Source organism: Setaria viridis, chromosome 9 (genome assembly GCF_005286985.2).
Source record: "Setaria viridis chromosome 9, Setaria_viridis_v4.0, whole genome shotgun sequence".
Classification (NCBI taxonomy): Eukaryota; Viridiplantae; Streptophyta; class Magnoliopsida; order Poales; family Poaceae; genus Setaria; species Setaria viridis.
In genome coordinates, this window is record NC_048271.2 from 2,430,967 (window position 1) to 2,457,304 (window position 26,338).

The following is a 26,338-nucleotide window of genomic DNA, read 5'->3' on the forward strand; positions in this document are numbered from 1 at the left end:
ATTTGATAAAACGGTGCCAAACTTGCTCTCATTGGAAGACCAGACAAATATTGTGGATTTGAGGTATTATTTGCTTTATTTCCTTTGGGAGACAACGGTCTTGCAGAGGAGAGACACTCAACAGTAACACCTAGAGATTCCCAAAAAAAACAGTAACACCTAGAGGTATTTTTGTTTTGAATTATCATTATTTGGGGCACACAATAATGGTTTGCACATTTCATGCAAGTATTGAATTGGTGACCTGCACTAAACCAGGGGATTAATTAAGGATAAGAATCGAGAAATTTGGACAAGAGCATAGCCATTTTCACCCTGCCACGAAGGGAAGCCATGCCAGAATCACCGGCCCAGATCAAGCAAGGAATAATCACAAGTCAAAACATGGGTCGTCGTGCATTTTCCCCTCGGCTTTCCGGTCCTGCCCCTCGCCGTTGGTCGTTGCTTCCTCCAGCCCCCAACCGCGCCACTGGACCAGCGACACATCCGGGGCCCGGGGAAGAAGAAACAAGCTCCCAAGATCCGGACAACGCTGACGGCGAGTCCGTAACCGCAACGCAGCGGTTATTGGGGATCCACTGCTTCTGCACCTCGACGCAGGCACTTTTCAAGCTCCAGCATGAGGTGAGCTGCCGATTCTTTCTTCTCCTACAAAGAGAGGGATTGTTTCTCCAGGCTTCCTGGGCGATTCGTTTGTCTCGTGGGTCCCCGACCCTGTTCTTGCTGAACGGATCGCTTTGCTTTGTTGCTCGTGTAGCTGTCTTAAGACTGTCGTGTGCTTGGGGATCCGAATCTGGTGTTTGTAGCGGGCGTTGAATTCGTGGTGTTAATCCGCCTTTTGATTTAAGTCAAAGAAGAGATTTTTTTTTTTTGGTATGCTTAGGCGTTATCTAATCGCAAGAGTTGGCTCTTGGTGATATGGAGTTGGATTGCTCTGCCACTCTGTAGCTTCGAGTGGATCGGAGGATTCCTTAGCTTGCTAAAGCAAAAAACTGATGACTGTCATCGAATCGAATTTGGAAAAAAGATCTCTCATTTTAATAAAGAATTAGTTGGAAAGGGGCAGTGAGGGTTATACAATGGTCTTGAGGTTGCAAGGGTGCCAATGTAGTTGCTGGAACGCCATTGTGATGTTCAGGTTGTGGATTCTGAAGTCGCATTGATTTAGAAGGCTGTTGCAAATTAGCATTCCATTGCCCATGGATAAGTAAGTGTTCAAACAGTCCCTGCCAAATGAAAATCATGTCGATGCTGGAGCACCTGCGAGGCCCCCATCTGTTTACTAGAAGCATTTTCCAAGTATCGAGTTGATGCATGGAGTAGGAAAGTTCTGATCATTCCATTGGCATGCGTTCCTTTTGAATGTTAGAAGGTGAATCTCATATCACAACAAGGCTGGCTATTGTCATTTCTTTGTGAATGTTAGAATATTTTGGCACTGGCCACTAGGTTAATGATCATTGCGTTTGGCTTGTTAACTACTCCCTCTAGTAACAAAAGTGGCGACTTGGGCATGGTTACATCCCCCCAAGAAATAACTTTGACCACCTTTGATTTCTACAGTAAAACATAGTAAATTACAAACCGAAATTCATATGAAGGTATTGCAGGTCAAACTAAAATGGATTTTCTGCCCAAATCATTGCCTTTGTTGTGACTTGAGAGAGTACCTAAGTTTCAGTTTTTCATAGGTTCTAAATTAGAATCTAACTAATACTACCTCTGTCCCAAATTGTAGGTCGTTTTGGCTTTTCTAGGTGCATAGTTTTTGCTATGCATCTGGATATAGTGTATGTCTAGATGCATAATAATATCTATGAACTTAGAAAAGCCAAAACGGCGTACAATTTGAAACGGAAGGAGTATATCATTAGAAATCTTCTGTTGCTTTTACAGTTTCAACTGAAAAGCTTTGTGCCGCACTGTTGATATTCACTAGCATCATGTTTCTTTGTAACCACGCCCTAAGAACTTCTTCTTATTTCAGGTCAAAGAAGATGTTTGGTTTCTCCATTTCGCTTATCCTCATCAACCTAGCTTCTATATTGGAACGAGCTGATGAGAATCTCCTCCCAGCTGTTTACAAGGAAGTCAGTGCTGCTTTTGATGCTGGTCCTACTGATCTGGGGTACCTTACATTTATGATGAACTTTCTGAAGTCCATAGCATCTCCCTTGGCAGGTGTCCTTGCTCTTCACTATGACCGCCCTGCAGTTCTTGCCCTAGGGACTGCTTTCTGGGCTTTATCAACGGGAGCTGTTGGTGTAAGCCAGTATTTTGGGCAGGTTGCATTCTGGAGAGCTGTAAATGGTTTTGGACTTGCAATTGTAATACCAGCACTTCAATCCTTCATTGCTGATAGTTACAAAGATGGCACACGTGGAGCAGGATTTGGTTTGCTAGCGCTTATTGGTTCGGTAGGTGGTATAGGAGGTAGTGTTTTGGCGACAATCGTGGCTGGAGGGGATTATTATGGTTTGCCAGGATGGCGGCTTGCATTTATATTGGTTGCATTTGTGAGCTTTGTAATTGGACTTCTTGTATACCTTTACGCTGTTGATCCTAGAAAAACTTCTCCAAGCCATTATGGTGGTGATGAGGACAATGAGAGGTATGGTTTTCTTCTGATTTTTAGAAAATACTCTTTAGTTGCCTATTCATATTTTAAAAGATAAACGACACCAAGTTGTATTAGGAAGGCATAAGTAGCATTACTGCATTGCTGCTTGTCTACTGGACAATTTTCATCTGAGTGGAAGATTACCGAAACATGCTTTATTCTTCCTAGCTGATGTGCTGGATGACTGTAAATATCAGCGTACCATTTAACCCTGTACACCACTGGATTTATTCAAGCAAAACCCTGTTCACCACTGGAATTGTGCATTTGCGTATTAGCATAACAATATTATCTTATGCAAATGGCAGGTCACATTTGGTTAGCAATGGTATCCTTCCTCCGCATTCTATCTGGAAGGATTCATGGATGGCGGCGAGATCAGTAATGAAAGTGCGGACATTTCAAATCATTGTATTGCAAGGCATTGTTGGCTCTTTGCCATGGGCTGCTGTAGTTTTCTTCACCATGTGGTTTGAACTCATTGGTAAGAAAGCAATGGACTTTTTTCAATGCTTGAACTGATAAGTGTCCCTTGCTGTAATTGAACATTTACATTCTTCAACCCTCCTAGGTTTCAACAACAGCAGCTCAGCAGCGCTGAACAGCTTTTTTGCTATTGGGTGTGCCAGTGGATCATTTCTAGGTGGTGTGATAGCAGACCGCCTATCAAGATACTATCCAGATTCTGCTCGAATCATGTGTGCGCAGTTTAGCGCCTTCATGGGCATCCCCTTTTCATGGATCCTCCTTACAGTCATTCCCCAGTCTGTTGATTACTGGTTGGCCTATGCTGTCACACTCTTCTTAATGGGCATCACCATAAGCTGGTGCGCTACTTGTGCAAACAACCCCATGTTCGCAGAGGTAGTCCCTCCCAAGCACCGCACGATGATCTATGCCTTTGATCGTGCATTTGAAGGCTCATTTGGCTCACTGGCTGCACCTGCCGTTGGCATCGTCACTGAAAGGATTTATGGCTACAATGCAAAGACTATTGATCTAGCGCATGGATCAGTGGATGGAGCTTATGCACTCTCCAGAGGTCTATTGGCTATGATGATTGTCCCTTTTGCTCTGTGTCTCATGTTTTACACCCCATTGTACACTGTGTTCAAGCGTGACCGAGATAACGCTAGATTGGCCAGCATCAAAGAACAGGAGCTCATATGAAAGGTTTCTGACGAGGAATACTGATGTGGTTTCTTGATTCAGTTGGTGCCAGTTTCTAGGTTTGATTATTAACATTTACAACACTGCCAACCTGGAAGTTTTGATTGAAGTACTTTGGTTGATGGCTAGGAAATTCGCTTTTCATGTTTCTTCAGGCTGATGTCATACAAGAGCACATGTTTTTTTTATACAAGTGATTGATTGGATAACCTCATTCACTCTCAATGTAGTCAGTCGTTTGTACGTGTAGACCTTATTTGAAGAGAGGATATCGCAATTACTTTTTTTTTGTAGATAGATAGTTGGCACTTGCCACCTACATTCTCATTGTGTTTCTATACACAATATGTAAACTTGTATTGGATTGCCTGAACCATGAGGCCAAGGCAATGGTAATCTTTAGCAGAAATATTGTACCAGATTCAGTTTATCAATCTTAGAAGATTTATACTTTTTTGACAAAGCATTTGTCCAGCACATTGAAGATGGAACTATTCAAGACTGAATTATTTTTCTGCAACACTCCTATAATAATTCCTGTAAATCATACTGTCTCTGACCTCATCTGACTTTCAGCAGTCTAGCAGATGAATGATGGACGCAAGGGAGGAGTGTAGGAAACAGGAAAATGGCCTGTGGATGAGGCTTGCAATGAGATGAGGGAAATATCCTTTGATTCTGGCTTTTACATCACCTGGCATTCTTTCTTAGTAAGATTTTATACGGAATAGTCTATGGTTGGCAAGCCATTACCGTAGCATCATATGTGGCTCCAAAAAAAAATTAGAGCTAATTATAGTCAATTGGTTCTCTTGCCAAGAATTTCTCTCTTGATATACTACAGTCCAGCCATATTAAAATCTTTATATCTTTTCACATAGAAAAAAATTCGAATTTTTTCATTCATCTACAGAAACTGACAAATGATTGGCTGGACGTGAATATACTTCCACTGTATATTGGGAGTGTAACTATGGCCACATCTTTTCCATAAATAGCAGAAATATATGCAATCTTGGGCTATAAAAATGCAAGGGATCACTGTACCAAATTCAACTGCAAATTCCAAACCCCAAGATCCAAAAGAAATTCACCATGAGGTCCCCATCCCTGCTCCTCCTCGCCATCCTGCTTGCCGCCGCCGTCTCCCTCCAATCCGCCGCCGACACCCCCGAGCTGCTCGGCGCGGAGAAGACCACCCGCCTGCGTTTCTTCCTCCACGACACCCTGAGCGGGAAGGACCCGTCCGCCGTCCTCGTCGCCCGCGGCGAAGGCCGCACGCCCAAGCCCGAGGACCCGGTGCCCTTCAGCTCCCTCTACGCCACCGACGACCTGCTCACCGAGGGCCCCGAGCCGGGGTCCAAGGTGGTCGGGAACGCGCAGGGCCTGTACATCTCGTCCGGGAGGGGAAAGCTGTCGCTCGTCCTCGGCATGGACTTCGAGCTCACCGACGGGCCCTTCAACGGCAGCGCCTTCGTCATCTACTCACGGAACACGGTCGTGACGCACCCCGTCGGGAGGGAGCTCGCCATCGTCGGCGGTCGCGGCAAGTTCCGGATGGCCCGGGGATACGCCTTGCTCCGGACCCACGTCTTGGACAACAACAATGGCGACGCCATCATAGAGTACAACGTCACCCTTCATCACCATTGAGTTGCTCGTAGATTCGGGGTCTGTTCGCTTCAGCTTATAAGCCGGCTGAAAAGCTGAACGGCTGATTTGTTATGAGAGAAAAACACTGTTTGATGTTTTCGTTGTGGTAGAATAATGCTAGATACCTTTGTATTGTTCGATCTGGTTCTGTTTTCAGTTTGCTCGATCGTGTAAAATGTATCATGGAACTCGAGTCATGTTCGTCGCATTGCATACATGAGTGCTCGTTTATTGCATACGCAACACTACAGAGGGCTCTAGCTTATTCTTTAGGGAGAGGGCGCATCAATGGCGGATGCCTCCATTTCATGCACACGACACGCCTCTCCATGTCGCACACAATGCAAGCACACACCAACCACACGTGTAGTAACGGTTCATCGACAGGGAAGGGAAGAATAGCCTCCTAGACCAGGATCTCCAGAGTCCATCTGTAAAGCTCCTGCTCCGCCACGGGGATGTCGAGCGTGACGAGCCCCGTGTCATCGTCGTAGGTGAACTCCACCTCCGCCGCGTCCAGCGTGCACCGCGCCGGCCTCCGCGAGCAGTAGGCGCCGAACCGGCCGCAGCCGCGGACCCTGAGCCGCACGGCGGCGGCCGTGGCTTCGTCCGCGGCGGGGGCTTCGCACTCCTCCACCGCCCCGCCGGAGTTGAACATGTCGAGTAGCCCGATGGGCGCGAACGAGACGCCCGTCGCCGCCACCGCCCTGACGGGGGAGACGTGGAACAGCTCGAACTCGAGGACCTTGAGAGTCACCGGCAGCGTGGCGCCCTTGGGCAGCCTGATGAGCTCCCCCGACCGGTAGGCGTACACGACGGCCTCGCCGCCCCAGCCCGTGCCGGCGAGGTCGGCGATCGCGTCCACGTCGTCGGCGCGGACGGTCCCCGTGAGCGTACCCGGCGCGGCGTCGTGGACCCGGGTCTTCTTGGTGACGCGGCACCAGCCGGCGCCCTGGCAGTTGAACACGCCCACCACACCCGTGCACTTGTTCACGTTCCAGATCTTGAGCAGGCTGCCGAAACGGCGAGTCACGTCAGATCAGGTGATTCCTCTGCTGATTCTGATTCTGGGAAGGTAAAGGGAATGGATATGTGGTCGGCTCACCTGGTGCCGTCGCGCGCCGGGTCGGCGAAGAGGCAGTCGCGGGTGGGGCGGCCGGGGAGCTGGGCGCGGAGCACGGAGCCGTCGGGGAGCACGAGCTTCTTGAGCAGCTCGAAGTTGTGGTTGCCCGGCTTGTCGCTGCAGGTGAGACAGACACGCGAGAGCACAGCGTCAGGAATCGCAAGCCACTTTAGTTCGAGACCAGACGAACTCGCACGCCGTCAGTCGGACGGCGACAATGGCGGTCACAACCACCGCGTCGCTCTCGACAGGCACGACGCGGTGCGTGCAAGCCGTGCAGATTGCTATGGCAGCTTCTGTGCCAGGGAACGCCGCCGACGATGTGCCGACGGCGACGGCCAATCATGGCGGTGGCGAGCGGATCAGCACGACAAGCCCCGCCCGCGCCGGCGCTGACATGCCATGGACCAAGGGCAACCCAATCATTCAGGTTTCCCTCTCTCCAGGGATCACTTTGCCGGCTGGCCGCGACTGCAATGGACGCCGTGACAACGACCGCGAATTCGAGATCGAGAGCCGTGGCTCACCTGACGTAGATCGGGCAGCCGCCGATCGCCCGCGCCGCGCCGTGGTACTCCGCCGCCGGGTGCAGGCTCTGCAGGATCACATGCATTTGGACCCGTCAGCCATCAAATTGAACAACAAAACCATTCCCATTTGGAAAAGAAGCTGTACGTACATGGAACATGTCCCAGTCGGGCTGCATGAACTCGCCGAGGAAGAGGGTGTTGTAGGCGACGGAGGAGACGTGGACGGTGTGCGACGCCGGGTCGCGCGGGTAGAAGTCGTCGGAGGCGCGCACGACGGCGGTCTGGCGCGCGCTGTAGAGCATGTCGGTGTTGTGGCACATGCAGGAGATGCACCCGTTGTCGGGGAAGTTGCGCGCCACCGAGGCCTCGAGGGCGCGGTGATACGCCCGCGTCAGCGACACCCGGCCGCCATGGCCGGCGCCCAGGGTCTCGATGATGTTCTGCACGTCCACCTTGACGCCGTCCACGCCGCAGGAGGCCAGGTACGCGTGGAGCTCGTCGTAGAAGCTGAGCACCTTGCGCGGGTGCACGAGCCCCAGGCCCAGAACAGAGAGCGAGTCCATGACGATGTCCGGCTGGTTGCCCATGACCCCCGGCGACTGGACGGGGTACGCCAGCGCGCTCTCGTAGTGCTCCATCCCCTCCGCCGCCGGCTTCACGCCGCCCCAGTAACCCGCCATGGCGTGCCACACGTACACGTACTTGACGCCATGCTCGCGCTTCGCCTCCTCCACCAGCAGCTTCAGCCCAGGGGTCTGGCTCTGCTCCTCGGGGGTGTTCTTGGTGCCGTCGTTCTTATTCTTCTGGAACTTGGCGTTCTCCTTGATCCCCGTCAGCCTGCTGGCGAACCTGCAGCATTATCGCAATACCAACTTGAGCTTCATTCACTTGTTCGATTGTCAGAGTAGAGTTGGTTCGATCAAAAATGAATGGTAATGGCACGTACTGCGCGCCTTCCTGGACGACGGCGTTGGACTCCTCCTTGTTCTCGCTGCCGATCTGCTGCCACCCGTCGTCGATGATCAGGAACCGCGGTGGCGTGCCGCCTTCCGCCAAGCTGCAGCCATCGCCAAAGTTTCAGAACGTCAAACTGTTAACACTAGTCTGGAACTGAATATTCAATACTAGTTCATGTTTTCCTCGATACAAATCAGGTATAAAATGCTCTAAGGTGTCTTTTGTCAATAGTAATAGTAGTAGTAGTAACAATCATTGGCACTGTTAGAAAATAAAATGGTTTACCTCTGGAGTCCCTGCTTGACGCCCTCGGCTGTGACGTCGGTGTAGAAGGCGTCCCAAGTGCACCAGCCGAACCAGTCCACGAACGATGGCAGCTGCACCACCACCGAGCCAAACCAACAGTTAGTCGAGTCCCCCGCAACCGCAAAGCGACACCGCCCGGCTCGCCACGCAACGGAAAACAAAAGGCAGCCACTATCCTAGTCCTAGCGAGTCACATGAGTCACCCAAGACAAAAATCTGAAGAAAAGAGATGGAACCCAACCAACCTTTTTCTTTTCCCTGTGGTGGAACGTCTGCAGGTGCCTCTCCACCACCCTGTAAAACTTAAACACACGATTAGTTTTTTGAACTCTATTTGTATACTACTACTAGGTCTTACTGCCGTAGTTATTGGGAAATGCAAGTGAAAAGTTTATTTTAAAAAAATGCAAGTGAATTGTTGAAAGATGATTAGGGTGAGGTAATGACACTTCAGTAGACAACTAAACATGATAAGAGTGAGAAAGTATGGAGATGGAGGAAAGAAGAAAACGCACTTGACAGCCTGAGTGATGGTGTCGAAGGGGTTGGTCCCGGCGTGCACGTACACCATGTACGTCCCCTGCGCCGTCTGCACCGCCTTGTCGCCTATGAGAAATATCGCCGGCGTCGGCGAGCGAGCACCACCGATCAGCAAAAGTCTGGACGCGGTCACGTGAAACACGGCAGAAAGAAACGAAGACGACGGCTTTGGCCGGGCGCTTACCGCTCTCGAGGGTGATCTCGAGCTCGTCGCGCTCGTTGCCCTGCAGCGCGGCGCGGAACTGGCCCTCCAGCAGCGGCAGCATCACCAGGTACACCGTCTCGCCGCTTTCCTCGTCGTCGCCGCCGCCGCCGCCGGTGCCCGGGCGGCTCTCCAGGAGCATGAACTGCGTCTCCAGCGGGACGTCGCGGCCGGAGGTGCCCATGCGCTGCGTCATCCACCACAGCTTGAACCGGAAGCAGCACATGAATCGCAGCTCCCTGCATGCACGCGTGGTTCACCACTTACTAACATCCTCTCGCGCGGTAAAAAAAAAAAAAAGAAACAAAATAACAGTTGCAGTGCTCTGCATGGAGAATTGGCGATGAAGATGAAGAAAAGCAAGGAAAAAAATGGCCAAGAAGCTGAGGAAATAATGGAAAGAGGACATGGAGCTTCGCCAAGTGTCCTGAACCTTCCGGACAAGTGGGAGTTCTGGTGAGTTCCAATCATCAAGTACAGTCCTCTCTAAAACATGACACAAGTCCTAGTTTTATGAACTTTTAGACATGACGTCTGAAATCTCTGCTCCACACATTCTTCTCCACTGAATGATCTGATCTGACACCCTTCCCAAATCCCAAACAACCAGATAGGAGTAGTTCAGAGGATCTGGTGCATGACTGACTGGTGATGGTGCTCTGCTCACCTGAGGGTGCCGAAGGTGAAGACGTGCATGCTCTTGGCCTCGCCGGCGGTGGCGCCGACGAAGGCGCCGTCGACGAGCCCCGCCCCGGAGGCGTGCGTCAGCACGATGTTCTCCGGCACGCCGGTCAAGATCGTCCGCCCGTGCGCCACCAGCCGCCCATCCCCCACCGTGATCTTCGGCGTCACCGTCATCTCTCTGCCGCCGATCAGAGAACTCCCACTGGAATTATACCACTAATAATACTATTATCTCCTGTTTTTACACGCTAATCACTCTAATTAGCGCGGTGACACAAGCTACCAGTCCTGGTTACTTACGGCTACTCGTAATTAGCTGCCCTCGCAAGGAAGGAGGAGGGCGCCGGGCCGGAGCTTATATAGCCGTGGCGAACTGGCAATGGCGCCGGGCGCCACGCCGAGCTGACACGTGGCGTGCCGGAAATGGTAAAAACGGAGACGATTCTACCCCTGCTTGTGTAAAAGCCAGCCGCCATTGCCGGAGGCCGGAGCACTTCATGCTTCTGGACGGAAAATATCTTCTCCTCTCTCTCGCGTGCTCCAGCCAGCCATGGGATTTGGTGATGAAGGATGGGGATTTCAGGAGATGGTTGGAGAATATACTGGCTCTGCACTAGTGTATTTTGTTGGGGGCAGGTAAGGGTGGCTGGCATGTGGGCCCCAGCGAGGAGATTTTGTTGTCTTCTTTTTGGGCGTCTCTCTCGTGAAGGATCCAGAGTGAATGTTCCAGCCTTCCAGCTATGATCTGTCCCAAAATTTTGGTGTAATCTTTTTGATGTCTCGTCAACGCGCTCGTGGATTTTGGTCTCTGCTTTGCAGTATTTTTCAGGCAATGTTTTGCTACATTTTGTTTGTTTGTCTGGAAAATTAAACCCAGAATAGGTATCTGAAGAAGTTTTGGTACTCAGCGAAAAATGACGGTGCAAGAGAAGTTAGCTGTAAAGAATTGGTGCTCTGTTCGCTTCAGCTTATCAGCCATTGAACAGTGTTTTTCTCTCATGACAAATCAGCCGTTTCAACTTTTCAACCGACTTATAAGTCCAGCCGAACATAGCCTGGATCCTTTCGTCATCTCATCCATACACTCTAACGTTAGCCACAGCGACCCAATCGTTTTGCCGGAGATTTGGAGCGTGTCTTGGCTCGATCTTTTCCTTTTGTCACGTTGTATGGAGATCCTTTTCTTCCCAAGAACTATTGGACAAGAAACAGCACAGATTGTGAAAGACAAGTTTGCAAAACTAGCTACAGCTTTTGCCACATCTTCTTCAAGGCTCCTCTGGCTCAGCTTGAGCACAGATTCATTTATCAGAAACCAGCAACCATGCATCTTTCCACTTATCCAGCAAGCTTCCTCTGGCTCAGCTTGAGCATATCTTTTCCCGTGCAATCAACAAGTCAAACCTTTCTACATACCCCCATTCATTCATTCATTCATTCTGAGCAACACTCGTCTCGGCCATGATTGGAATCTATGATGATGCATGCCTTTTCCTATCAGTCTCCGTTTGACTCGGTTCTGGCCTCTGCTCCTGTGAGGAGGCTCTGATTGAGCATCGATCATGCATTGCCTGACACGACAGGGGGGTCTCGCTCGTTGTTAATCTCAGTTTGGGCCAACTTTGAACGCAAACCAATCCTTTAATCGGGAATCACATTCCATGCCTCCATGCATTGGACACAGGACACGTTGTGGTGGTTAAGTAGGTTATGATGCTAAGGGTGGTTCAACGTACTTATATAGTGATCGGAATGTGCCTGCTTATCCTGTTTGAAGCAGAGTATGTCAGTGATAGCTCTTTTTTTTTATATAGGATTTCAGTGATAACTTTCCATGGGAAAAGATAGAGAAGAAGCACGCAGAGTGTACCACATGTACAGCTCTGTGATGCAAGACATTTTCACGAACATTTGCAACAGGTGCATTCCGGATGGCACGTAATTCCAAAGAGGGCCTAGCCTATGATGTTTGGATGAGGCTCGCTCGCTTACTGTTTGGATGAGGCTCGCTCGCAGTACTCCTTCTGCGGTTGAATCACTGACGTATTATTTTAGATTCATATGCAAGCGGATCAATTATTTTGTATTTTCAGTAAAACTTTAGTAGCTAAAGTTTAACGGCTACGGATCCAAACAGAATAGCTGAAATTAAGCTAAACTTTAACTAAGACCAAAATGTACACAATCTCTTTAGTTGTTGCAACCCAGCTAAATCTAGCTAAAAACATGTTTAAAGACGAAATTGCCCTCTTATTTTCTCGTGTCCGTATCGGGTTCAACAACTCCAGCTAAAATTAGTGGATTTGACGATCCAATTAGCTGGAGGATTCAAACAACTCCAGCTAAAGTTAGCTGGAGTGGATTCAAACAGGATCTTTGTATCGTGTTGACAATAGTAAAAGATAGCGAAAGATATTGGGCGCCGCGCGCGCCGCGCGCGTACAAACTAGACGGGGGCGGAGACACGTCAGTGGGACGTTACCGGGGTATATGATTGCAGGACCAATTGGCTGGACGTTTCTTTTCAACCGGCGGAGTCTAATCATTTGCCGCCGGCCGGCCTCTATCGTCGCTTCACTTCCATCATTGAGCTCGCATGAGGCACTGGCCACTCGTATCGCCCCGGCGCACGTTTTGCTTTGGCAACCGCCAATTCTCCCCTCTGGCTGCGAAATGAACAGGTGTGTACGTATACATCGCGGTTTTTTCTCTCTCTCGAATAATGGCTCCCGATTGGTACCTGGCTGCCGATGCAAGACAAGTCTGGGATGGGAACGAGAACCATGCGCGACGCGTCGCTACCGTTGAACGTGCGACAGTACATTTGGGCCTGTCGCGTTTGGCGACCTTGGGGAGACGAGAGAGCCGGCTTCGTGTTTCATTGCATAGACAAGGTTAGCTATTGTTTAAGGCAATGTATCCCACACATCTGCTTGGAAAAAGAAGAAGAAGAAGAAGAAAATGTTGCACTATTGATCTCAACTTCGCAACAAAATAAAACAAGCGAGATCAATCGTCTATTTTCTTCCTCTTACATGCATTCGTTACTCCTATTAGCGATTTAATGCTCATAAAATCCTGTTAAGACCGATCTAAGAAACAAATTGGACTAAGGGATTTTAGAGACCAAACAGCTAGCTAGGCATTCGTGTCTTGGATGTGCCCGCGTTTTGTGAGGATTATGGTTTGTTCCGATCCTCTTCTGAAGTTTGAAAACAAACATCGGTAAAGAAACGACCTTCCATCCAGCTATAAAAGTCTCGGTTATTTTTGGATCCGGGACTAAATAAGCTTTAGTCCTGGGTCCAAAAACTAGCTCCGATGGGGCTCTTTGGTCCCAGTCAACCTAATTTATCACCGCCACCGGCAGCCTTATCTCTCCCCACTACCTTATCCTCTTTCTCAACCCACCACAGGCCTCTCCCTCCCTCCCTCCACCGCTTCCTCTCCTCCCTCACCGCCTTTCTCCTCCCCGACTAGGCTGTCGGCATGCGGCCCTCCCCAGCCTAGCCGCCGGCGCGCGGGGCCTCCCCAGCCGCCCCTAGCCGTCGGCGTGCGGGCCCTCCTCAGCTGGGCCCCAGGGAGCTGGCTGCCATCGGCGCGTGGCCCGCCGGCGCGCGTGCGGGTGAGATGGCGAATGGGGAAGCTTTTGGATACGAGAAGCCGGTGAATGTTTCGTTTGTGAGTGATTCTGTAGTTTGTGATTTGTTTGTGAATGATTCATTTGTGATTGTGCTGGTGAATCCTTCGTGTCGTGAATCAAATCGAACTCATGTATTGTGAATCAGATCTTGTGCGAATTGATTGGTTATGTGTTCTTACTTGTGTGATGGTCATGTGAGATGAGCATATATGTTTCTTACTTCAATCTGTGAAGTATAAATTGTTTTGATTGTCTCTGTGGTGGAGTTGGAGCTCAAGGAGGTGGTACGGTGGTTAAGGAGGAGGGGGGGGGGGGGGGGCGGTGCGAGTAGGGACGGGGCCGTTTTTTTTATTTTTTGGAACCTTTTGATCCGGTTGTTAATACCGACCGCGACGAAAGAGAGGACCTTTAGTCTCAAATAATTAGTTCTAATTAAATTTTCGAGAGATATGAGATTTACCAACTGCAACTAATGCTCACATCTCCACCACCTAAGGGTGCTAGTGCTGCGCGCCTGCACCCCGACAAGTTGGATGCATGGCGCCGATCGAAGCGTCTGGACTCTGGACCCGAGCCCCACACATCTGGCAGCTTCCCATCGGTATCAGGCTAAAGCATGTGCCAGATCAGAAACAATCTTCAAGTCTAAGCATCTCGAGCCTGATTTTTTTTTTTGTTTCGTTGCTTGTATCCAACTCTCTAGCCACTACCACGTTAGACGATGAATCAAAAGCCTTTCTTGGAGGGACTTCCAGTGATCCTCGTGCGGATTTCTCGAGAACGTTGAAAGCCACGGTATTTACTAATAATAAGCATTGTGGACTTGTAATAAAGTTGGAAGCAGCATCTAGTGGTTTCCCAGCACACGAGTACTCGTGTAGTCGTGTGCCTTGGCCATTTGGAGGCTTTTTCAACGTGTCTGGTTCTCTAGTGGTTTTCAACGGAGCTTGACATGGGCACTCGTGTGCCAAAAATGACGCGAGCGAGAACGGGAGCCGCGCGCGGAGGAGAAGCGCAACGGGCCGCGGGAAGCGGAAGCTCCTCGGCCGGCCCAAACGGCGTTGGGCCACAAGCACCGATGGAGAGAGAAAGCGACGCGCAGTCGTGCCCGGGCTTTGCTTGACGGGCCGACGGCCCGTTTCTGCGCGGCCCGGTGCCTCCCTCCTCCCCTCCTGCGAGGCTGCGAACGTATCAGGAAAAAAAAAAAGCCTCCTGCGACTGCGAGCCAGTTCTTGTATGGCCCCACAAGTTGTTTTTTTTTTATAATCCCCACAAGTTGGTTGGGGCCAGCCGGCCAGAACAACGCAAGCCTTGAGTAGCAGCAGCCAGCAGCAGTTTCCACACACAAACAAATTTTACTTACAAGTTACAAGTAAGACTTCTGCCACTCCAGCATTCGTTCCAGTACATGCTTCTTCATGTACACTCACAGTACGTACGGACAGAAACACCATGCCTTTACAGACCAAAGAATCCACAGCTCAAGTGAAGAAGATTTTCACCGTGTAAAACAAACATGGAATCAATCGAGAAATAACCTGGTGACCAGAGAGTAAAAGGGATGAAACAGACATCCGGTACCCACACACTCAGCTCAAGGCAAAGACACCAGCGCTCTGTTTTCCCTTTCTCCATTCAGTGCCCCCTACCGTGTCTCAGCGCCGATCGACCCGTCCTTCTGGAGCTTCAGGCTGAGATTGCTGAACCGTTGCCGAGAGTATTGCCGGGACGCCTTCCTCCAGTCAGTGCCGGCCTTCATCATGGCCGCGAACTCGTCGTAGCTTATTTTGCCGTCCTGAGAACATCACAGATAACACCTTGTTGTTAGGATGACCTGACCAGATCGGTCTTCTACCTAGAGGGATTTGAAGTCGTCAAAGTATGGTTTCTTTACATTAATTTAAACTACCAATCAAATTACGTCATGTGCCCTTGTCATATCCTTTCTCGGTCCCAAATGTAGATAGCGGTCAAAGTATCAAGCAATCCATTAGTTAAAAATAAACACATGCCTTGCAAGAGGCAGCATCTGAACTTTGACCTCCAAGCAGTCATATGCAAGGCACGCCTATTCTATTCCAGAAGCTAAAATATTCGGAGCTATTTTCTATGATGCTTTCGTCCCATTCACATTTGAGATACTACTTCACTCATAAGCATTTTACCATCAAGGATGTTCTACAGAGTAGTTTCGTGGTTATTCATGGAAAAAAATTAGTTTCATGGTCTGGGAAAGTTAGATTTTGGTTACCTTATCTGTGTCCACATCTCGGATGATGCCATTGATAATGTCTTCATCAGTTCCCTCCAGTTCATCAACCAGTGCCTCTCTGAGCTCTTCAATTTCTATGTACCCACTCTTATTCCGGTCGAAGTATGTGAAGGCTTTCTGAATGTGTTCATCATTGCCTATTTTCCTCACATGAACAGACACAGTGACAAATTCCGCGTAGTCCAGGGTCCCATTTTTATCAACATCAGCCTGCAGATCATTCAATGTAACGTTAACAAGTTTTTCCATGATATTTTTGCACTAGGTTAGAGCATCTTTTATAAGTAACTCACAGCATCCATCAGTATCCGAAGGTCTGAATCAGGCATTTGGTTTCCAAGTTTACGAAGCCCAGCCTTGAATTCCTCGAATGTTAGCTTGCCGTTCTTGCTCACATCCATTTTGTCAAACATTTGCTTTATGTCAGCTGCTTCCTCCACAGATAGATGCTCAGCAATTACCTGCAGATGTTTAAGAACAAAATTAATTTACTTTACCTAGATGATTCCACCTATCTATCTTGTATTTAGAATACACCTATGGCTATGCACACAAAAATATATGCAGAAATATCTATTCAATAAGGAAGCTGATTATTTTTTGCTACCAACATGTAGTAAACCCTACCCTTAGTGCTTTCTTCTTTAACTTGTTCATTGCAGAAAATTGCTGCAGCCTCGCTCGGACAGCATCACCAAGAGGAACGTCTGGCATCTTTTTAGAGTCATGTAACCATGGATGTTCTGCCCATTCAATTGACATTGTTAGAAAAACAATGACAAAATAATTTGGAACATAGAAGTTAATAAACTCATGATCAATGTCAAGAATCATATTTCGATAAAATACACATAGATTGACTCTTTTGAATAGACAACCAAACTAACATAGTCATCTAGTCCTTCTGTGTGACTCCCAGAATGAGAACTTTAGGGCACGTTTGGTTCATGTCAGCTAATGCATAATGCAGACACATCACCAATTAAGATTCAATTAGAACAGGTGATGGCGATGCTTACCAAGTACTTGTGCTGCAGTAAACCGTGTGTTTGGATTTGGGTCCAGCATTCTCATGACTAGATCTTTAGCAGGCTCAGATACTCTGGGCCATGGTTCTCTTTTGAAATCTACCTTAGATCGTATAATTGCCTGTGCTACTCCCTGTTCAGTTTCTGCACAGAATCACAAGTATTGGATTATGATGGTGTTCTAACTTATACCATAAAATGTGTCCATTCTAGACAAGAGAGTGAAAATACCTGCCCAAAATGGTGGCACACCACAGAGAAGTATGTAAAGTATCACTCCAGCACTCCAGACATCAACTTCAGGGCCATAGTTTCGCTTTAAAACCTCTGGGGCCATGTAGTATGGACTGCCTACGATTTCAGTAAATCGCTCGCCTGCATACAGAAGCCAATATAAGTCATAAACAACTATTCAGCTTTTTCTGTAAAAGATGTGTAGCGTGGTTCCAATAAATTGCAATAACAAAGTTAGGTCTAATTTCCTGGGAAATGAAGCACATTACAATGAGAAATTACTTCTAGACACTTCATATTTTGTGATTGCTCATCAGTTATCAGCAAAACATACCAGGCCTGAAGAACACGGACAGCCCAAAATCAATTGCTTTCAGAGGGGAACTCTCCTTCTTGTTGGCATATAAGAAGTTCTCTGGTTTAAGGTCCCGGTGCATGACGCCATGCCTGTGGCACATCTTCACCGCAAAAGGAACAAGGATTCGTGTCATCAGACAATAGAATACTGGAATAAATAAAGTTAGAATAAATTATGCAGCATTGCCAATGTGTGTCCTAAACCCATTGTGAGTATAACAATTAAGAACTGGGATACTACCATATTCGAAGCACAATAAATTTGACTAACAAGGAGTAGCTCCTCAAAGCCAATTTATTACAGTATGATTAAAAATTTATAACCAACATGAACTATCCCTAGGTTTAAAACCATTGAATTTCGCCAAATTGGCCGAATTCATCAGTTATATCTCATGCCCAATCACCACCAATTCATCAAAACAAAAGATAGTGCAACCTACTAGAACAACTTGAGCAAGAATCAAAGAGCGAGCGTTCTCATCAAAAGAGCGCGGGTCGTCGCTCACCTGGACGACCTCCACGATGGTGCGCGTGACGGCGGCGGCGGCGCGCTCGGTGTAGTGCCCCCGTGCAACGATCCTGTCGAAGAGCTCCCCTCCCTCGCAGAGCTCCATGACGAGGTGCACGGCTTCCTCGTCCTCGTAGGCGGCGCGGAGGCTGACGATGTTGGGGTGCGACGGCATGTGGCGCATGATGTCCACCTCTCGGCGCACGTCCTCGACGTCCACGGGCGTCCGCAGCTTCCGCTTGGATATGGACTTGCACGCGTACCGCGCCCCCGTGGCCACCTCCGTGCACAGGTACGTGATCCCGAACTCGCCCCGGCCCAGCTCGCCGCCGAGGTCGTACTGCGCGCCGAGGTCCCGCCCCGTCGGGTCCCGCAGCACCACCAGCCCCGGGCGCGCCGGCGCTGGCGCCGCCCCGCGGTTGTACGCGACGTTGTAGGGGTTCGCCTTCGGCTTCTTCCGTCGGTTGCTGTCGCCCTGCGTCGCCGGCGCGCCGCAGCAGTTGCCCATGGTCACCGCGACCTCCTAGCAGAAAGGGAAAAAAAAATTGGGGAAACCAGAACCCGGCGACGAGCTGGGTTCAATTCGGCGGCGGCGGCGAGCCGGCGACTGACTGAAAGGGAAGAACTCGAATTGGAATCGGGGATATTCCGTGGGCTTTGTACCCGGGACTTGGCGTGGGAGCTGGGTCGGGGCGGGGGTGACTGGGTGAGTCCACGAATTCTGGACGCGTTCTAGAAGCGGGCAGCACTAAAGCCAGCGCAAACTCGCAGGGAGGCTCCGGCTGCAATCTTTCTCGTGGTTTTTGTGGAGACGACCGCTGGCTTTAGCCAAAAGATCCGAGCTTTTTTCGGGGATTTCGTGGAGATGGTGGAGGTTTCAGCGGAATTAGTATGGATAGCCCCGTGAGGAATGGAGCAGTTGGCGGCGGGTGCTGGCTTCTGGAAATGCGTAGTCAGCAAAGCAAGGGGGAATAAGCACTGGTCAGCTACTGTCCAAGAACATATTTTCTCATGGCCATAGAGTTGTCGGTTTATATTGGGACCGTCAGCTCTATTATGCCCCCTCATCTAAAGTCATTTTCAGCCAAAATTTGATTTTAGGGTGAAATTCTGAATGGATTAGTTTTAAACATTTTTCAAGTTTTCTCACTTGATTTGCAGGAGATCTTTTGGAATCCTGCAAAAGAAAACAGAAAAAAAAAGGGCTGGAAAAGGGTGTGAAGACGACTCTGAAGTTTGAAAGCTCGGCAGGGAGACTATGGGGGAGTGGAATTAGACGTCGACAAGCGGCCAGGAAGCGATGGAAGGGAAGGAGGGTTCGGTAAGCAAGAAAGCGACGTTTGCTTAAGCCAGTCCAAAGCCACCATTTATGAATTATGACACAGGAGAAGAGGGAAAAAAAAGAGGAGAAAATCCATGACCCCCTAAAACTTCCGTGCTCCTGCGATTGGTCTTCCGTGGCGATGGGGTCGTCGATTATTCTAATCGCCAGTCCTTCGTTGATCAGCGAGATTGCTTGACGAGATCAACGTTCAACACCCATGGGAAGGGGAAGCTTCTGCCCAGTCCAGTTCAGACTTCGCCTGACTGTCTGACAGGATCAAGTGATCGATCAACGCCCGAGGGAAACAGGTGGCGCGGTCCTGAATTGCTCAGAGCTCAACTCACTCACCTACTGTTCAAAGTTCATAGAAGGGGAAAAAAAAGTCGACTCCAGAATTCGTCAGAGCTTCAGGTTTTCAGATCCTGTGCGTGTGTTTTGCATTTCTTTTCTTCTTCTTTTTTTGAAACGATGTGCTTTGCATTTCTGATTGCACGGAAAACCGCCGCCGTTTGTACCAGAGATTATTCATTTCATCAGGACATAAATGGTTGCCACGTTCCTCCGTGACCCGGGAGGGAGTTGTTCTTCCTGACAGTACACATTTTCGTTTCCTTTTTCTGACGGCTAGTTACTAGTTGTTCCTCTTGTAGGGGAGACACTGCAGCGTGCGTGTCGGGTCGGCCGTCACATCGACGGGCACGCTGCTGCATTATCACTGGCTTTCTCGTTTCCTGGATACGTGCGGAGAAAGATGCCATCGACGAGGAGGAGATTCTTCTGCTCACGAGCAATCCAAAATGATTTCTGCCATGTGTTCCGGAAGATTGGAGCCCAGCCCAGCTGCCCAAGGGACCCTGAACCTGGATGGTAGCAGTATGTATCATCAGCCAGGAAACGCAGGAGGAGAAACTTCTGTTCGGTCTTTTTCAAGAGGTGTAAGTAATGAGCTCTGAAAACCCCGACTACTGAACAAACGAGCAGAAGGTTCAGTCCAGTTTGATCAAAGATCACCTCTCTGTCTAGCGCGGGGAAATGCAGGTTCGGTTCAGACTTTCAGAGTTTTCTTTCAAACGTCTAGATCGAGACGATTTCAGGACTCGCAGCAACTTCGCTTTCCGCTGGGTCCTGCGGATTTCGGTCTTCCAGTGATATTCCCCCACTTTTTTTCCTTTCCAGATGCTGGCTTTCTACTTTCCAGATGGATGCACTGACTGACGATCTTCAGGCAAGACGAACAATCCAATCTCAAGGACGATAGGGTTCGCACTTCGCACGTACATCAGTAGCACACTATTTTCCAGGATTCACGCTAGTGTTTTATCATCCGTGCACGAAATCAATCGATCGATCAATCTCGGGTTTCCATTCCATCACGATCCCTGCCATGAAAACGGGGCGCTCCATGTCCGTCAGGCCGCAGCCCTACCAACAGGTACGCACGGAGACCGCAAGGGATCGCCGCGCTCACCGCGTCCCCGCACGACACGGCGTCCACGGCGGCGGCGGACGTGGGGAGTTTGGCCGTCGCCTCCCCGGTGCCCCCCGCGTGTGCACATTGATCCTGGACGGACGGGCTGAGAGAGAGTGATGCGCGTGTGCTCTGCTCGCTCCCTCGATCTGCAGCCTGCAGGTGCTTGTGGAAGCGGAGCCAGGCCACCGGGAGAGGACGCCATGCCGCATGCTCGTCTCGCAGCTTTGCGAACACGAAGCGTCGTCTTCTCCTCCATCGGCCACCGGCCATGCCGCATGCAAACGGCCGGTCGTGCGTCCCGGCAATAGGTACATGTACTCCCAGCCGGCACATGTACTACCATATTCATTTTTAATAAAGAAATATTAAGTTAAGTTATATGCACATGATGAATGTCATCATGCAGACCATTTATACGTGAGGAAGTGATGGAAAAATTGATTTTTATGCTAAACATAATTTATGAAGGTGCGATACAAAATGAAAAAAATATGAATGTGGATGAAAAAAAATTATAGAGTAATTGTAATTAAAAAATTAATCACAACTGGATAAAAATAAGTGCACATCTATATTATGAGTATTATGTTGAAGTATTGAAAAAATAAGAGAGTAGTGGATAAACAATTTTGATTATTATTATCTAGGAGTTTACTTTCTAAATAATTTTCACATATAATAACTTTTAAAACATTAGCCCGTGCGGGAGCACGGGTTGATGGACTAGTCACATTAATTCATCTCCGAACCATTGATGAACCACTCATCTCTGCGTTACTGAATGCTCATCCGTTAGGTAATCAATCCAGACTGCGGTACCTGCAACTGCCGGATAGCAGTCCAGGGGTAAACATAACTTTTTCCCCTTGTGGATTGACAGGCTGCTTGTTTGTAGTGGAGGAAGTTTCAGGAGCAAGTTCTTGCCAGCATCTGCTGTTGGATCACATCAATTTCAAGTACTATAGTAATGTTTAATGCAGAAGCACATTGTCTGATCGGCCCCATAATATTCTTACAGCTCATAGTTTCAGACATTGCTAAGGTGTTCAGGAAATGCAAACGAGTCGAGACTCATCATTTTGCAGACCACAAGCACCAAGAGAGATGACGTCCTTATTAGGCTCCTTATCAGAAGTCATGTTCATATCATTGTATTATATGTTATTTTCACATACATATTAGTCAAGTTTAGTGATTTATCATGTAATATTGTTGGTGATTATTCAGGCTTCATCATCAAGTTATCCGTGTATTACAAAATTCGAAATTATGAAGAAAGAACTCATAGCAATACCCAGATCATCTTTCATGTATCTTTACAAATTGAAGTTCAGTTATTGTTTTCAGCAGTTATAATTCGAATTCAACGTTTCAGTCAGAGGTCTTTCAGAACCAAGTTTCTGAAAACTAAAACCAAATCCTTTTGCTTTTATCGTACACCACTGACAGAATTTGATAGCAAAAATAGTTCTCTGCAACTGCAATCCTTCAGCAACTGGCAGGTAATTGAGATAGGTGCCAGTGGTAACATTAAAATTAGCAATATATTTTTGCATGTGCTGTCTCTTCCTTGTCCCAGCTTATTTACAGCCCTTTTGGACCTGAAAAACGAATCACTACTATTCCTACAGAACTGAGAACTCACGACGCTCTGTTACTATTGCAGAGCTTTACCAGTGCGACCCATATTGTGGAACGATTGACCGATGAATGCAAAGTCATCAGTTGTGCTGAAATTGCGCCGTACATAGCTGTGAGGAATAACAGAAAAGGGGGGAAATCCCAAGGCAAAATTCAAGGGCAAGAACAAATCAGGAGTGGCAGTAGCTGTGTTTACTGACGAAAGATATCAAATTCAGGATACAAGGTAACTTTTTCTCGAATATGCAGGAGCAGGATACAAGGTAACAAGGATGACCATGACGACGAGGGCAAGAAGTACTCTACTTCTAGGATCTAGAGTTCTTCCTCTTCAATGAATCCATTGCAGTAGATCAGGTCTACACATAAATAAACTTAGCCACAACGATTGCATTGCCAGTAACTAGTCACTGTTTTAAGTCTGGCAATACATAGCAAGTGCATCTAGACGCTAACAAAGCCATAAGAATTAAGATTGAAGATAACCATCAGATGAGAGAAGGATGCTCCGGGCAGACTCGGCGAAGCGGTACGTAGTGCTTGGGCTTTTCTCCCTTAACTGACGAAACTGACATTCTGAAGAAATGAACACCGAAGGCAGAGCAATAGCAGGTTCAGATATGTAGTTTCTGACAATAGCTTGTGCAGGGAACATGTATACGATTCGTTCTCAGCGAGCACGAACATATTAGTACCTCCGACTCCGATGCTCCGATTGACTCTTCGTGGCCACGCGCCATGGCGAAATTGACTGGATGCGTTACCAGCACGGCATCAGCCAGAGCTTTCCTAATTAGGCTCGAACATCCGCGGATCGCATCCGGCGGTTGCGACGATGTTTTTCTGTCAACTCCAGTCGGACTCACTCCTATCGTAAATACTCGACTTGCCTCGCCCGCTCGACCTGCTCACGTCGCCTCTCCCCCGCCTAGGACGAGCAATCCATCCGCCGCCTCGCCTTCTTCCGCTCGCAATGGCCGCCTGCGTAGAGCCCGCCGTCGCCGTCCGCAACCACGCCGCCGCTGGGATGGCTGGCCTCAAGAGGAGGCGCATCGCCGTCGGCAGCGCGGAGCCGTACGAGGACATCAGCCGCCTCGGCGAGGGGGCCTTCGGCGCGGTCGTCAAGGCTCGCCACCGCGCCACGGGCCGGGTCGTCGCCATCAAGCGCGTCGGCGAGGCCCAGGGCGAGCACGCCGCGCTGCTGCGCGAGGCGCGCTTCCTTGAGGATGCGTGCAGCGGCGGCGCCAACCCGTTCGTCGTCGGCTTCCACGGCGTCGTCCGCCGCCCGGATGCCTTCGACCTCAGCCTCGTCATGGAGTACGTGGGCCCTAGCCTCCAGGACCTCCTCCGCCAGCGCGGCCGCGGGAGCCCGCCGCTGCCCGAGTCCACTGTGCGCGCCGCCATGTGGCAGCTGCTCAGGGGCACCAAGAAGATGCACGACGGCCAGATCGTGCACCGCGACATCAAGCCGGCCAACATCCTCGTCGGCGACGATCACCGCATCGTCAAGCTCTGCGACTTTGGTCTCGCCATGTCCACCGACGAGCGGCCGCCGTACACGCAGGCTGGCACGTTGTGGTACATGGCGCCGGAGATGCTGATGGAGAAGCCCGACTACGACGAGCGCGTCGACATCTGGTCCCTCGGCTGCGTCATGGCGGAGCTCATCAACAACGGGAGTCCTCTGTTCCAGGGCTTCTACGGTGAAGGACAGCTCTGCGCCATCTTCGACGTGCTGGGCACGCCTGACGACGGCACATGGCCGTGGTTCTCATCCACGGCGTTCGCCACCGTGGTGATGCCGGAGCTGGACATGCAGCGGGAAAACAACCTGCGTGAACTGTTCCCTGAATCAAAGGTGTCCAAGGAAGGATTCGAGGTCCTCAGCGGCCTCCTCACGTGCAACCCGGAGAAGAGGCTCACGGCAGCCGCGGCGCTCAAACACCCATGGTTCGACAAGATCGACGTGCTGGAGCTGCCAAAGAAAGAAGAGTTGCCATCGCCGATGCCCTTGCAGCCCAAGAGACGGAGGATACATGCTGTGTGACTGACTTAGATTTCTTTTGGTCGTTGTACGCACGTGTAAATTTACTTTGTTCTTCAAATTATGTTGTACATATTTCCGGCCCTTCTGTGATGTTCAAACACACGAAGTTGCTGAATTTCAGTTGCTTGTGTTTCGGAAGAGGTCAGTATTAAATATTAAACGACTCCTTTTCATGAATTGCTGCTAGAACTTGAACAACGACATTTTGCTGAAAATCTTGTGGGGTCTCGCTTCAATCTGGCAATTTTTTCATAAATTAGCTTAGCGCACACGGACAGTGATCAATACTGGGTCAAAACAACAACTTTACTGAATTATACAAGATATATGCATTTGTGTTCTACAGATTCTGCAAATCACAGATGCATGAAGTTGTTGGATATTCTTTTAGATGCGCGTGTGTTTTTCAAAAGATTTCAATATCAAAATGACTTGCCTCATGAAGAGCTTCTGAAACTTTGACAGTGATTTGAAAATAGATGCATGAATTTGTTGGATTTTTTTTAAACGTGCGCATGTGCGTCAGAAGATTTCAGTATCAAGTTGACTTGCCTCATGAGTCATAAAGAGCTGCTGAAACTTTGACAGTGATATTCATTTTTGCAGGCATCGTGGTGTCTGATTGCTTCAATTTAGTGCATTTGCTTTTGTCTTTTGATAAAACATATAGAAAGAAGATGGATGTAACACTTTTCTGGTGAGTCCAAACTGTAATCTATCAGTTACTAATACTTCTTTGTTCTTCGATATCTGAATTGTTCCTTTTACTAGGTGACTTGTGTCCGGTTTTGTTAGGTGCCAAGATCATATTGTGCGGAATTGTACTGGACTATTGTGCTAGAAATTTGCTAATCGCTGAACTTTCCGAATCCGAAAGACTGGATTTTATTAATGCAAGATAACCTGTTACCTGAAGACTTTTCCATTGACATCCTAGGGGACGTTTGGATATTAAGTGCTAAATTTTAGCAGTGTTACATCAAATATTCGAATACTAATTAGAAGGACTAAACATGAGTTAATTATAAAACTAATTGCAGAACCTTGTGCTAATTTGCAAGACGAATCTATTAAACCTAATTAATCCATCATTAGCAAATGGTTACTGTAGCACCACATTGTCAAATAATGGACTAATTAGACTTAATAGATTCGTCTTGCGAATTAGACTCCATCTGTGCAATTAGTTTTGTGATTAGCCTATATTTAATATTCTTAATTAACATTCAAACGACAGGTGCTAAATTTTAGTGGGGTGTATCCAAACACCTCCTCAGAAGGTGTTCGTGTGTCTGATTGCTTGCCTGAATGAGCTGTCGAGCACTTAGCATTCTTAATTTGTTTGCTGTATGAATGTACATAACTGTCTATTCTTCTGAACAGGTCATGTAACTACTAGATTACTGAATCGATTTAAGATTTTTTTTTTAGCAGAGCCGAATTGAAGCAACATCTACATGCTGATCCCTTATGCATCTAGCCATCTAGTACTACTAGATTCATTGGTGGTGGACTGGTGGTGTCTGCCGTCAAGCAAAGACTATTGCACTGGCCATCGAGCAGCTCATCAATCGATTTCGATCTGCTTCGCCTATCGCATCTGTTAAGCCTTCCGTGGTGATGAGTCGCTCGCTAATCTCCACCAACGGAAGCGTCGATTGGATCCACCGTGATGAACTTGCACGATCACATATGACAATAAAGACACTGTTTTTTTGACGAGGTTCAGCCGAAGCCTACATCCCGGAGCATGACAATGGGCGCTCCTCCCCAGTACCGCAACACCGGTCACTCCGGGGTCCCAGCATCGTCTGCCTCCCCTGCGAGCTTGTCACTATGTCGTCATGGTTACAACAGCAGGCCTCCTCTCATATTTACGAGGAGGCTCAGGTTACAAAGTATGACATGAACTCTATTCTATATTGCTAAATACAACTCAAGTCCCGTCGTAACTGGACTTGTACAAATATTCGACACAATATTTAACAAACTCCACCTTGACGAATATTCCGTCATCTTGAAACC

The 26,338-nt window shown here is 48.7% G+C and overlaps 5 protein-coding genes across 5 annotated transcripts; 3 read left to right on the forward strand and 2 right to left on the reverse strand.

Moving 5' to 3' along the window:
- Nucleotides 1–411: 411 nt before the first annotated feature.
- On the forward strand, nucleotides 412–4,253 carry LOC117838471 (uncharacterized). The gene is made up of 4 exons (XM_034718514.1): nucleotides 412–624; nucleotides 1,988–2,611; nucleotides 2,929–3,104; nucleotides 3,192–4,253. The coding sequence occupies exons 1-4, from the start codon at nucleotides 620–622 to the stop codon at nucleotides 3,788–3,790; spliced, it is 1,404 nt and encodes a 467-aa protein (XP_034574405.1). The 5' UTR covers nucleotides 412–619; the 3' UTR covers nucleotides 3,791–4,253.
- A 571-nt stretch (nucleotides 4,254–4,824) lies between these two features.
- Nucleotides 4,825–5,658, forward strand: LOC117838472 (dirigent protein 4). The gene has a single exon (XM_034718515.2). It carries the CDS (start codon nucleotides 4,886–4,888, stop codon nucleotides 5,441–5,443), a length of 558 nt encoding a protein of 185 aa, XP_034574406.1. The 5' UTR covers nucleotides 4,825–4,885; the 3' UTR covers nucleotides 5,444–5,658.
- Nucleotides 5,622–10,356, reverse strand: LOC117838470 (probable galactinol--sucrose galactosyltransferase 2). Its single transcript, XM_034718512.2, has 11 exons — nucleotides 10,086–10,356; nucleotides 9,769–9,987; nucleotides 9,084–9,340; nucleotides 8,875–8,965; nucleotides 8,605–8,653; nucleotides 8,339–8,430; nucleotides 8,043–8,153; nucleotides 7,246–7,945; nucleotides 7,094–7,161; nucleotides 6,549–6,683; nucleotides 5,622–6,456 (listed from the first exon to the last, which is right to left on the reverse strand). The coding sequence occupies exons 2-11, from the start codon at nucleotides 9,957–9,959 to the stop codon at nucleotides 5,850–5,852; spliced, it is 2,301 nt and encodes a 766-aa protein (XP_034574403.1). The 5' UTR covers nucleotides 9,960–9,987; nucleotides 10,086–10,356; the 3' UTR covers nucleotides 5,622–5,849.
- Nucleotides 10,357–14,763: 4,407 nt separating this feature from the next.
- Nucleotides 14,764–18,680, reverse strand: LOC117840180 (calcium-dependent protein kinase 8). Its single transcript, XM_034720639.2, has 8 exons — nucleotides 17,829–18,680; nucleotides 17,297–17,420; nucleotides 16,960–17,103; nucleotides 16,720–16,872; nucleotides 16,328–16,443; nucleotides 15,994–16,161; nucleotides 15,680–15,910; nucleotides 14,764–15,223 (listed from the first exon to the last, which is right to left on the reverse strand). The coding sequence occupies exons 1-8, from the start codon at nucleotides 18,336–18,338 to the stop codon at nucleotides 15,074–15,076; spliced, it is 1,596 nt and encodes a 531-aa protein (XP_034576530.1). The 5' UTR covers nucleotides 18,339–18,680; the 3' UTR covers nucleotides 14,764–15,073.
- A 4,214-nt stretch (nucleotides 18,681–22,894) lies between these two features.
- LOC117839245 (putative cyclin-dependent kinase F-2) lies at nucleotides 22,895–24,490 on the forward strand. Its single transcript, XM_034719536.2, has one exon. It carries the CDS (start codon nucleotides 23,240–23,242, stop codon nucleotides 24,311–24,313), a length of 1,074 nt encoding a protein of 357 aa, XP_034575427.1. The 5' UTR covers nucleotides 22,895–23,239; the 3' UTR covers nucleotides 24,314–24,490.
- The last annotated feature ends 1,848 nt before the right edge of the window (nucleotides 24,491–26,338 follow it).